Genomic DNA, 12,258 nt, shown 5'->3' with positions numbered 1-12,258 from the left:
AAGATGGGACGCATCACTTTGGAGAAAGCGGCTATCTGGTGTCTCATACGTCTTATCAGACCGCCATGGCGGGGATTGGCAAGAGCGTCCGCTGACTTCTTAAAACAAACTCGCGCGGCAGATGAATGCTATTAGTCTGAAAGATTATCCCCGACAGGGGTGAACGCAACGCAACGAGGTTTTCTGGCAGAGTCCCTCCCACGGACGGCTGTGTAATGATAAAAACGGACGCCGTCGTTAAACAGAGAGGCGCGGAGGACGGTGTCGTTCTCACATTACATCACGAGAAGCGGCCATTACCAACTGGAATAAACTATTTACCCGAGTGTAAACATCCATCTGTCGACACGTTCGAAAGGAGGAATAAAAACACCTTCTCCCCCCTTTATGCACCACCACGGCCATTTTAATGTGTTGCGCCGGTATGGAATTATGGAGAAACGCGTGACCTTCTTTCGTGACTCGCCGCGCTCTGTACCGCACAGGCAGCGTTACCAGATGTGGACGGGCCACGGCGCTGTGAAAACATGCTGTGTTTCTCGCCGCAGGGCCGTGGGCAGTCCGCTGGTCATGGACCCGAACAGCATCTGCAGGAAGACCAAGCGCCTGGCCGGCAAGCAGGCCGAGCTGTGCCAGACTCAGCCGGAGATCGTCAGCGAGGTGGCCAAGGGTGCCAGGCTGGGCGTGCGCGAGTGCCAGTACCAGTTCCGCTTTCGCCGCTGGAACTGCACCAGCCAGAACAAGTACTTTGGCAAAATCCTGCAACAAGGTGAGGGGCGAACGCTCGCCGACTGCAGGCCTGCGTTTGATGCCGTCGCATGTGGGTTAACATCAGAGATGAAAATTTATCATAAAGGGGGGACATCAGACATTTACATTTACAGCATTTATCAGACGCCCTTATCCAGAGCGACTTACAGTCAGTAGTTACAGGGACAGTCCCCCCCTGGAGACACTCAGGGTTAAGTGTCTTGCTCAGGGACACAGTGGTAGTAAGTGGGATTTGAACCTGGGTCTTCTGGTTCACAGTCGAGTGTGTTCTCCACTAGGCTACTAACACCCTACTACCACCATCAGACATCTGATGAAGACGCGTGGCTGTGGGGTCTTCAAGGGGAGGCTCATTAAGCTACATGCATTGAATTATAGAGAAATTATGATGTAAAATGAAGGAATGTCTGTTTTGCGAGATGAGCGACATTAATGTCTTTGGATTTATTGATGTGCATAACAAACGAAACGTCGGGCCCTTTTTACTGCTGTCCTGTAAATCCTGCTGTATTATGGGCTTTATAGCGATACATTTGGCTCAGAGTGGTCCACGTGACCCAAGAGTGAAATATAATGATGTTACTCTATTTACATTACATAATGTCCATTATATAATTTTTTTACAATGGGAAAATGATTGCTCCTCCTCTAAGATCATCTCTGACACCGTATATCTTTTGATCAGGAATGAAAGCCAAGTCCAGGCTACAGCTAACTCGAGGCCCTTTCATGTTCTTATTCACACACACACACACACAAACAAGCTAACATGGTATTGTGTACGTTTTTTTTAAATGAAAAAGTGTGCAACGGCCAAGAAAAGACACCAATGTTGGGACTTGATCAGACCCTGCTGTCAGAAGCAGCTCCATCAAATATGTATATAAAGACGTTTTGAATGGTTTAGTTTAGTTTTAATAAAAAAAAAGAAACCCAAGGTCTTTCTTCGACCAGAACCTCACCCTCATTGGGTTTGAAGTGTCTCCTGAGTGTCTGGGGTGAGGTAAGGGGGTATGTCTGAATTGGAACCTTTGACCCAACGACCGGTGCCCTCATTTTTAACTCCAGACTCGGTCCCCGCCTCGCAGTTGAACAAGGCCAGCTCTTGTGTCTGGACCAGGCCGGTTTTCAAATTGTCCTCTAAATTGCTCCGCACGGTCCTTTATCTCTAGGGCCCTTTGAAGCGAGTAATAAAACCAATGTTGGGGCTGCTGCTCTTCACAATTATTTTGCGCTCTTCCCACCTTTGATGGCTTGATCTCCAGGTCTCTTCGCTGTGGCCTGACAATGAGAGGTTTGTATTTTGTTAAGTAGCAGATTTTTATCTTCTGTTTGGTAAACTTGCTGCATACCACATATGTAATACCTGTGGAGGAGGGCTTCCATGGTGCTATCAAGCCACCACCAGAATACCAGCCACCAGGACTGGTTGCATTGAAATGATGAGACATTCGTAATTCTTATGGTGTAAAGTTAAGTAAGTGAAGCGATTGTCATTGTGAAACACTGCAGCGCAGCACACGGTGACACGGTGAAATGTGTCCTCTGCTTTTAACCATCACCCTTGGTGAGCGGCCATGACAGGCGCCCTGGGGAGCAGTGTGTGGGGACAGTGCTTTGCTCAGTGGATTCGAACCTGCAACCTGCTGATTATGGGGACGCCACCACTGCCTCAGCAATAAAGTTCAGTTTCATTCACAGTTTCATTTCTTTGCACGTGACAAAAACATCTCAATCCATTCCTCAGGGCACTTGCTTTTTTTTTTGGTTTGGGCAGGTGGCATCATGGGTGGCATCATGGTTTTCCCGCTCCACTGAATGGTGTTTGTGTTGTTCTTTGATTGGCAACCAGCAGAGGGCAGGATATATGCTTTTTATCCCTTCTCATTGGTTGGCTGACCAGTCCATTGACCAGTGCATGGACTCCACCCCCCAATGCAAGATAATAAACTGAATCCATGCATGCAGCTGCCGTGAATGTTGTGGTTGCAGTAGAGACATGTTTCCACACGGACTGCAACATGACTCCCCGCACATCTCTTCCAGCCAGCTTAAGCACGGGGGAAGAAAAACAACAGATTCTTCAACGTGGAAATTAATCATAAATTCCTCCGTGTCTATAGGTGAAGCTTAAGTGCTCCTCTGTTTTGAAGTATTTACCACAATTATCAAGATTTACCTCTAATGACCACATGTCAACCCTGGGAACTCTGCAAAGACAGGTCTGCTGCCTCATGCGCTCACCGGGCTACAAAAAAAGCCGCTCGCATATTTCTCCCCGTGCATAAATAACCGGGGGCTATTTCTTCATCTATTCAAATATATAAACCAAAGCTGTTGTTGTGTTGGCCTTGGGGAGCGGCGTCCTTAATGCCAGGATTTTTTTCCTGGGAGCCCTGCTGGCTGCTTTAACATGCTGTCTCTGGGCTCTAATGCTGTCATTCGAAATGCACAGAGACAATATGGTCCTAATAATGCTTATAATAATAGTATTATTATAGAGCATTAATATGGTGGCTTGAGTATGACTTTCAGAGTTTTTTTATTCACCACCGATGATAAATGGAAACTTTTTATTACATATTTTCTAATTGCATTGAAACAATGATGAACGACAACATTATTTGCTTCATGATTTGACCAGTTTTGCTTTTTTTTTTTTAGCTTCAAAATGAAGACATTTACTGCAAATTCCCAAACAAAATTGGAAAAGTCTGTACTTAATTGAAAATGTGTGCCTCTAGAGATCTCTCAAGCTCACGTTGTCCCTTAGTAGTAAATCTCCCAGATTCCCCTGACCTCACATGGGCCATTTGTACAGCAGATGTGTTTTGTATTTGCAGCATTCGATGGTGAGGATAGTGGGCTCCATTATTTTGAAGTGGGGGAGAGATGGTGTGTCTGTGTGTGTGTGTGTGTGTGTGTGTGTGTGTGTGTGTGTGTGTGTGTGTAAAAGACAGGGTTGTATCAGGTAACACAGCGCTGCTGTAGAACAAAACACATCACTCCCCTGGGGCAGACAGTTGTTCCAGGATTTAAGATGATCATTTCTCTTGTTTCTTCTGTATAATCCTGTTTCACACCTGACGGTATGTGCTGGGCAATTGCACCTGGTACAAAACCAGAATTTTTATTTTTTTAAGTACTTTCTCAAAATTTAGTTTTACATTCAATGTGGTATTGTAGGCCACAGGGTGCAGTAGTCTCAGGGATGAGCTCTATTCCACAATAACTACATGTACACAATGCTCCTGTGGGATTAATGAATGGTTCCGTAACACTGCTGTTTAATGCTGTGCAATTTCAAAATGTCCATTAAATTGTCCCTTCATGCATGATATGCAGTAATATGAGTATTGCATGGACTTGCAGCTTTACCCTGAAATGCGACAAAAGCAAGAAAAAAAATCTATTATATATCTGTAAAATAAAGTAAATAAAAATAATGAAAAATAAGTATTTTTTCTTGATATACTTTTTTTGCTTTATAATTTATAATTTTTTTGCTTTAGTAATTTATTGCAGAGATATCATTTTGTTACAATGCATTTTGAAAGATATGCATTCATTATTATGAAGCAATTACATGCATACTGCAACAGAGGCTTAAAAGCCGTGGTAGACATTTTTGGGGGATTACTCATGCCACCCCAGTGCATGTCGAGTTAATATGGATGGATGTCAGGTATGCAACGGGATCCATGAGTTGGAGGAGGTGACGGCCCTCCGAACAGCAGCTCATGGTGGCAAAATAAATCAATCAAAATTATCCACACCTGTCAGGCCTGGTCCACTGCGCTCGGAGTGCACAGGGCCGACCGTCGCTCCATTCCGTTCATGATTCACTGACTCCACGATGGCATATTAAAAAAAATATTTGCTAATTCTTGTAGAAGCCCCTTCTGGCATCAGGTCCTCTTCCAGACAGGCCCAGACACAGGCAGAGGCAGAAATTTGTTTGGAATTTGTGTCTCGGAGGAAAATATAAAAGGGAGGTGAAATCAACAGAATTTCAGGGCGCTTTTCATGGCCTGCTTTCCTCAATTAAGGTATTACTGTGATGGGGTCAGAAACAAGATCACCCAAATTCTTATAAGCAGGGTTGTCAATGCTTTCGCCTTAGGTTTTCTGTAAATCTTCTGTTAGTGGTCATGAGCCTTTAAACATAGTACACACAAACGAAAATAAGAATCAACTAAAACAAGCATTAAGAAGCAATACCCTGATGGTCTTGAAATTTTTGGAATACTACCCTGTACTGCAGGAATTAGGTGTCATGGAAGGATCCTTTATCAGGATGCACTGTCATGAAATCCCAATGAAGGGATTCTAGTTTCTCAATCCAGTCCTTCGTTCCCCACACACTGCTCCCCGGATGCCTTTCATGGCTGATCACCAAGGGTGATGGTTAAAAGCAGAGGACACATTTTGTTGTGTCACTATGTGCTGTGCTGCAGTGTTTTACAATGACAATCAATTAACCTTTCAGTGATGCATATTTGAACACTCACTGGACTATTGTATTGTGTGGTCATTGAATACAAGAACAAACACACATCTTGGAAGGGCCCACCCTCGGCCGGAAATAGGGACAATTGTAGTCATAGAAAGACCTTTTTGTTTTTGCTTCAACCTTAGGGCTGGGTTTACACTACAAACTAACAATGATGTAAGTGGTGTTTTCATTAGCAAAATTTATGATGAAATATCTTTGTCAAAGAACCTTTTTGACGTGATGATGATGAGATGAGACGTAAATGCTGGTCATGTGACAATAACTACAACAAAATAAATAATGTAATATTGTTGATATAAGACTAAAATGTTTTAAAAGAAGAAAACTAGATTAAAATGTCTCATTTTTTTTATTGACAACGTTGAAACGTTATTTCCTCTTGAACTCTAAATGCATTGTTATGTCATCTCCCATCCGGTTGCAGAGATGACGTCACTTCCACAATATGCAATCATGGCATCAATGAGATTTCAGGATACTGAAATTCTGAATGGTGAGCAGATGACTGGGAGAAAATCTTTGGACCCACTTTCTTTACAATGAAGTATAAAGGAAAACAGAATGTGTGGTCCGGAATGGATCTAGTGTATTCCTGAGTCTATAAGTTTACAATAATATAATAATTAGATAACCTTGTTTTAATTATGAAATGGGTTTGACTAAATGTGGTTATTGTCTGTTCTACTAGGTAATTGTACTATATTGACTGGGTTTTAAATAGACTAAAATACAATTTTCATTGTCTAAAACTAAAATGTAATCAATTGACTTAAATGAAATAAAAAACTAGACAAAAAACTTATGGATAATTCGGACTAAAATATGACTAAAATGCTCAAACTTTTTATTCGACTGAAACTTGATTAGACTAAAATGAGTATTGAAGTGATTGAGACTAATAGAGACTAAAATGTCAGCTTGACGCAAAGACTAGACTAAAATTAAAATGAACACAGGATGCCAAAAACAACAATAGATGTGAGTGTGTGTTGATCGACCTGTAAGAATGGACATCACGGGAGCCTGCTTTTGCCTTGCATAACAGATGTCTGCAGGGGGAGGTGTGACATTCCTGTGTCGACGGTTGTGGGTGAAGATTCGGCACCCCTGTTTTACATGCCTTTTGTCTGACGGCAACGTGTGAAGTATCAGCCGTCAGGACCGCCCACCTTCTTTGTCTTCCCCAAATGGGAGGCACTGGGGGCGTGACATCAGAAACAACAGGTTCTGATTGGTCAGTGACAACTTCCTGTAGGCCAGTGACAACTTCCTGTAGGCCAGGGGTATAATGGTCTGCTCACATGTGGAAAAAGGGGTGGTTTTCCATTGGAAGCCGGAAGGCTTCTGAGCCTTTCTCTCCCCCTCTCTTTCTCTTCTCTCTTCTCTTCTTCTCATTTTTATTTTCTCTGTAACCTTGGTACCTTTTTACATTCAATATTCACATGTAACTACAATAATTATTTACCGGTGTTAATAAATTAGAAACTGTTCATTTTTTAACCTTTACTGTGCCATGCCTCTTTCTGCCAGGTAACATCAAATTGGAGTGGTTGAATACAGTGCTTTGTGTGGAGGGAGAAAGAGTTTTTCTACACACTCTATTCTCTTCTCCCACACCACATGGTCTTTTTACAGACCAAATGCACGTAACTCACAATTTATATACTTACAGACAAATTCAGATCACAGCATTATATGTCTTTCAGTAGTTGATGTTCTTATAACTGCGTTCTTAAACTATCATCAGTCATCTGTCAATCATCCCCAGAAGTTTGCAGAACGAGACTTATGCAGACTGTGAAGGCAAGTGAAGGGAAAAAGCATCTATTAAAAAATGGTCTCGTCTGTCCGTCCATCCGTCGGTGAACTCTTGTGACAGTCACCGACCCTGTAACATTCCTCAGCCACGTGGTCCACATTAAACTCCAGAGCGCGCTGCACCCATGTGCGTGCAGAATGGACTGCTAATGCAGCTCTAAACTCTCTTAAAGTTTGAACGCTCTTCGGCCTGTTTGATCCCGGCCCCCCCCGTACGCTCTGTCCAATTGTGTTCAACTCGGGCCTTTTTTCTGTTCCAGGACCACCTGCTCATCTGTTTTCTGTGTAATGAGATCTTCTCGCGGCCGGCCTTCATCCCGCCCGGTGACATTTGTGACACGCGTGACAACGGACCCGTTGTCCTGCTCAAGTTAGTCAAAATGTTACGGCCGTTTTTTTTATATGAGCGGCCTGTTCTAAAAGCGGCACAGAGGACACAGGACGTGGCGCGGGACCCCTCACGTCGAACAGCTGGGAGTGAGCACGCTCCGTGGAGCCTGCTGGGGACAGGTGACTTCAGGTGCTTTCTCACGCAGGGCGTGCAGACAAACAACTGGGACTAATTTGGGCGAGCGGTCCGGGCTCCATAATGAATCCCATTCATTGCATGATGCGATGCGGAGTTGGCGCCGGCATCGGCGGTGACTGCACGCTCCGCCCCTCCGGCACCAGAACAGTCATCAATTCTCGGGCGGCGAGGGGCACCGCCTCGCTCTGTTTTCTTTGCTCCGAGCGAGAAATGCCACTTTTGGAGGTCCTCTCCGTATCCAGCGCTAAGCGCCCAGATACAGGGAGCTTTTGGGGGGATTGGGAATGTTCTAGCGAGTTTAACTGGACATATTTCATGCTGTTGTGAGAACGGTGAAGCCGGCCTACAGAAATAGCGCGGCAGCTGTGGGATGTCGGACGTGCCAGCCGTATCAGTGCCCAATGTCACCTACAATCACTGTCAGTCCGGGTGACGGAGAGCTTTCTCCGGTGTGTCCTCTGTGTGCGTGTTGGCACAAAGTGCATTATCTGTGAGCGTTGCCAAAGCAGTTGGTGAGCAGACGTTACCTAACAAGCCTTTGTCCGCGTGTGTTTTTGCACAGACATCCGGGAGACGGCGTTCGTGTACGCCATCACGGCGGCGGGGGTGACCCACGCGGTGACCCAGGCCTGCAGCATGGGGGAGCTGCTGCAGTGCGGCTGCGAGGCCACCCGCACGCGAGCGCCGCCGCGCCCGCCCACCGGCCCGGGCGCTGCCACCGAGGGGGTCAAGTGGGAGTGGGGCGGGTGTGGCGACGACGTGGAGTTCGGCTACGAGAAATCCAAACAGTTCATGGACGCCAGGAGGAAAAAGGGCAAGAGCGACATCAGGACCCTCATCGACCTCCACAACAACGAAGCCGGCCGACTGGTACGGCAAATAACCCTTCTAATGGACGTGTCCGCCACGTCCTTGGCCTAATGGACAGTCCTCTATATTAAGATTTGGTTAAAGCTTTTTTGCTCACACAGCAAAAAAAAAAAAAAGCTAATTTTTTTTTTTTTATCGGCTCCGGGAATGTTTGTTGCACTGAAGCATAGGCGTTACATGTACAGCCTTGTGTTGCGTTGCCCGCACAGATCTCCGCCCGATAGTCTAGCCTAAATGAGCGGATAGTGCACGTCAAAAAAAAAAACACACGATTTCCCCCAGCATCCTTTCATCCTCGTTCCGAGATTGACTTTTTTTTTTTTTTTTTTATTGCCGAGATTATCCAAGGGGCCAGAGGTGAAAGGCAGAAAATTGTCCGACACAATAGAATTGCTCATCAAGCTAAACTTTTCGCCCGTTTTATCCATTGTATCGCACAAGACAGCCCTTAGCTATGGTTTTTTTGTAATCCTGCAAGATGATACTTTTGACAAGAATCGAGGACACGAGACAAAGCGAGCGGCATTTCGGCTCTCGGGGCCCCTGAGGCCAGGGGCAACCTCGCAATATTCATTTTTAAGGACTTAGCCGCAGAGGACATCTGCCCTTTTAAGCGCGAATGTTAATTACATGTCACGGTCCTGAAATTGCCAAGGACTCTGGGAGTGACGGTGTTGCTTCATCATGAGCCAGGTCACTGTCTCTCACCTGGGGTCAGATGCAGGTAAAAGGGCGAGAGGGGCGTGGCCAGGTAGACAGAGAAAAGACCTTTTGGAGCATTTCCTCGCGCTATCCGGCCATTAACTCGCGTCTGAAGGAGCAATATGCAGTTTGGCGGCGACTTATTAAAACAGCTTCACAAATGAACAGTCTCTCGTCTAGGAAGGTGCTTGTGAGCTGAAGGATGGCCAGAGGCAAGGAGGGGGTGGTTGAATGGGTGGGGGGGGTGTTCTGAGGGTGTTTTTTTTTTTTTTTTTTTGGGGGGGGGGGGGGGGGGGTTAAATTCCTTCTGAATAGCGTCTGCTTTTATCTCAACCATCCATCTCTGGTGTCTCTGCAACAGGCGGTGAAGAATTATATGAGAACCGAGTGCAAGTGCCATGGGCTGTCTGGATCCTGCACTCTGAGGACCTGCTGGAAAAAAATGCCTCACTTTCGTGAGGTGGGCGACCGCCTGCTGGAGCGCTTCAACGGCGCCTCCAAGGTGATGGGCGGCAACGACGGCAAGACCCTGATCCCCGTGGGTCACAACATCAAGCCGCCGGACAAACAGGACCTCATCTACTCGGCCGAGTCGCCCGACTTCTGCCTGCCCAATCGCAAGACGGGCTCTCTGGGCACCCGCGGCCGCATGTGCAACAGCACGGCCATGGACGTGAGTGGCTGCGATCTGCTGTGCTGCGAGCGCGGCTACCGGGACGAGACGGTGGTATTCGAGGAGAACTGCCTGTGCCGCTTCCACTGGTGCTGCGTGGTGCAGTGCAAGAAGTGCATGGTGCGGAAGGAGCTCAGTCTCTGCCACTGACTCTGCCACTGGCCGGTACAGCCCCTCGTTATGGAGGTGGTCACCAGGGCTCGGTGGGAACCCGGCATGATAGCTTCGTCCCTTTTTGACTCTCTAGCCACCGAATTAAAGTCGTATGATCTCTGGACGGATGGAGGAAAAGGGGGGAAAAGAAAAAAGAGACAGGCGGAGAGAGAGGGAGTGTTCCTCTCAGCTCCCCTGCTGTATCCAGAACATTCTTGGACGTGCTGCGGAGTGCATGCTGTGGTGTGTTCCAGTCCAGACTGATATCTGACTCAGTTAACCAGTTAACAACACACACCCTGTCTATATCAGGGATTGTGAAATCATGAAAATACATGTTGAGTCACTCAAAGTGAAAGACTATATAAAAAAAAAAATCTCATAATTGTTCATTCAGTGACTCCATATTTGAAGAAAACACTACTAATCTGGATAGAAATCAGTCATTTGCATTGATTACATAATTGATTCTGGAAAACCATATCTATGCAGTGGGGCTGACACTTACCAGACTGTTATTTATGAGCATTTATCTTCAACAAGACTACTCATATTCATGAGGAATATGCCTACCATCTTCTTAAAAGCACTTAATATAGGAGTTATATAAGCATACATAAACATTTTTTTTATGAAACTTTAGTTTTGTAAATTGAGGAGGGACTCATAGAAGAGAGACACCTGTTGAAACATTCCATTATATGTCATAAAAAAACAATAAAACTATTTCAGGTCAGATATTTAATATACAGGTCAGTCATAGTGCACTTTCAACTGGTCATTAACTAAATTGTTCTGGATTTGTAGGTTTCTTCTTTTGGCCTTGACAAATTTTTGTGGAAAATAATTTTTTTTAAATAGAAAACAGTCTAGACCCCAACCCGATGCTTTTTTAGCAGGCTATAATGGACAGGCCGGTTTGACCAGCACAACAAGGTTAAAATGTAGGACTACCAGCCAATCAGAAGCATGCAGTCCAAACATAGTATGCATTCTGTTACACCACAGTTACTTTCTTATCAGGCTTTGTAATTGGCTGAGCGAAATTCTTGCAGTAACGATGTCATTCCAGCTGTTTACAGTCACACAATCACGTTCATCGGCGATGAACTATGTCACCGTGGAAGCAAAATGTAGAAGTGATTTCAGAAAGTCTTCACCATTGCAAAACATCCATAAATGAATACTGAAGTGGAAACTATGATATAATCATAGTAATAGGCTCAAGGCGGTGCTGCGCCCTGATATATTGACGTTGGTGTCCTGCAGTCGCAGGCATGAGGACGCAAGTGTCATAGTCGATGAAGACACACCAGGTTTTTGGTTATCACAGATAACCAGAAGTTCTCGCGAACCTCTGGGGAATGTGACAGTGGAGGAAAGACAGAAACTATTATAAAATGTATTACTTAAACATTCCATGCAGGGAGGTCCATGAACAATTTAATACCAGAATGCTGGAAACAGTCATAGTATTTATGGAGATTCCTAATCAACCACAGTGACTTTCTGCATGCCAAAGATAAAACATGAAGCAATTTTTTTCATGATGCAGTTTTTACATTTCAAAGGGTGTACGAAAACATATGGGCACAACAATTTATGTGGTCTTCATTCGGAAATGCTGCTTACGACAGCATATTCATACTGACCCAGCTATCTTTAGATCATTCGTCAAAACTCTGGCACTCGGAACAGCACCAGAAGAATTGTTGGCCAGGGCTCCAGAACACTAGATGGTGCTGCATCATGGCGGCCATTAATAAATAATCAAAGCATTTTGGAATTGATACAAGATATCTTGAGTATTCACAGTGGTCAGTGCAAGACTATTCCTCAATTGAACTTTACACTATTCTTAACATGTATGCAGAAAGCTAATTAACACTGAAGTAGACCAAACTAATACACATCTTTTCCATTTTGGGAATGGCAGTACATACCATGAATGTTAGTTAAAGACAATATGCTAGACTTAAAACCATTCTTCATCACTGATGTTTTAATGGGATACAGGGTTCAATTTTGCAATGCATACACATTGCACCTTTTTAAAGAATGTTTTTAAATGATGTGTAGAGTTTGTCATTTTGGATGCAATTACAAGAAAAAAACTAAAATACAATATTGGAAATTACATCTGTTCAATGTAGACCCAAACACAGTTGTGACATTTTTTCATAAAAAAAAAAAAAAATGGCTGAATAAAGTCATCTTTAACCTAAA

At 44.6% G+C, this 12,258-nt stretch overlaps 1 protein-coding gene across 1 annotated transcript in view; it reads left to right on the top strand.

Annotated features, from left to right (window-relative positions):
- The window catches only part of wnt6b (wingless-type MMTV integration site family, member 6b), a 14,837-nt gene extending 2,579 nt beyond the window's left edge, over positions 1–12,258 (top strand). The window contains exons 2-4 of the mRNA XM_028990830.1: positions 549–769; positions 8,197–8,504; positions 9,568–12,258. Coding sequence (XP_028846663.1) covers positions 549–769; positions 8,197–8,504; positions 9,568–10,029 — 991 coding nt within the window. The 3' untranslated portion in view covers positions 10,030–12,258. The remainder of the gene's footprint in view (positions 1–548; positions 770–8,196; positions 8,505–9,567) is intronic.

Source organism: Denticeps clupeoides, chromosome 9 (genome assembly GCF_900700375.1).
Source record: "Denticeps clupeoides chromosome 9, fDenClu1.1, whole genome shotgun sequence".
NCBI lineage: Eukaryota > Metazoa > Chordata > Actinopteri > Clupeiformes > Denticipitidae > Denticeps > Denticeps clupeoides.
The sequence above is the reverse complement of the archived record's forward strand: the minus strand, read 5'-3'. Positions and strand labels throughout refer to the sequence as shown.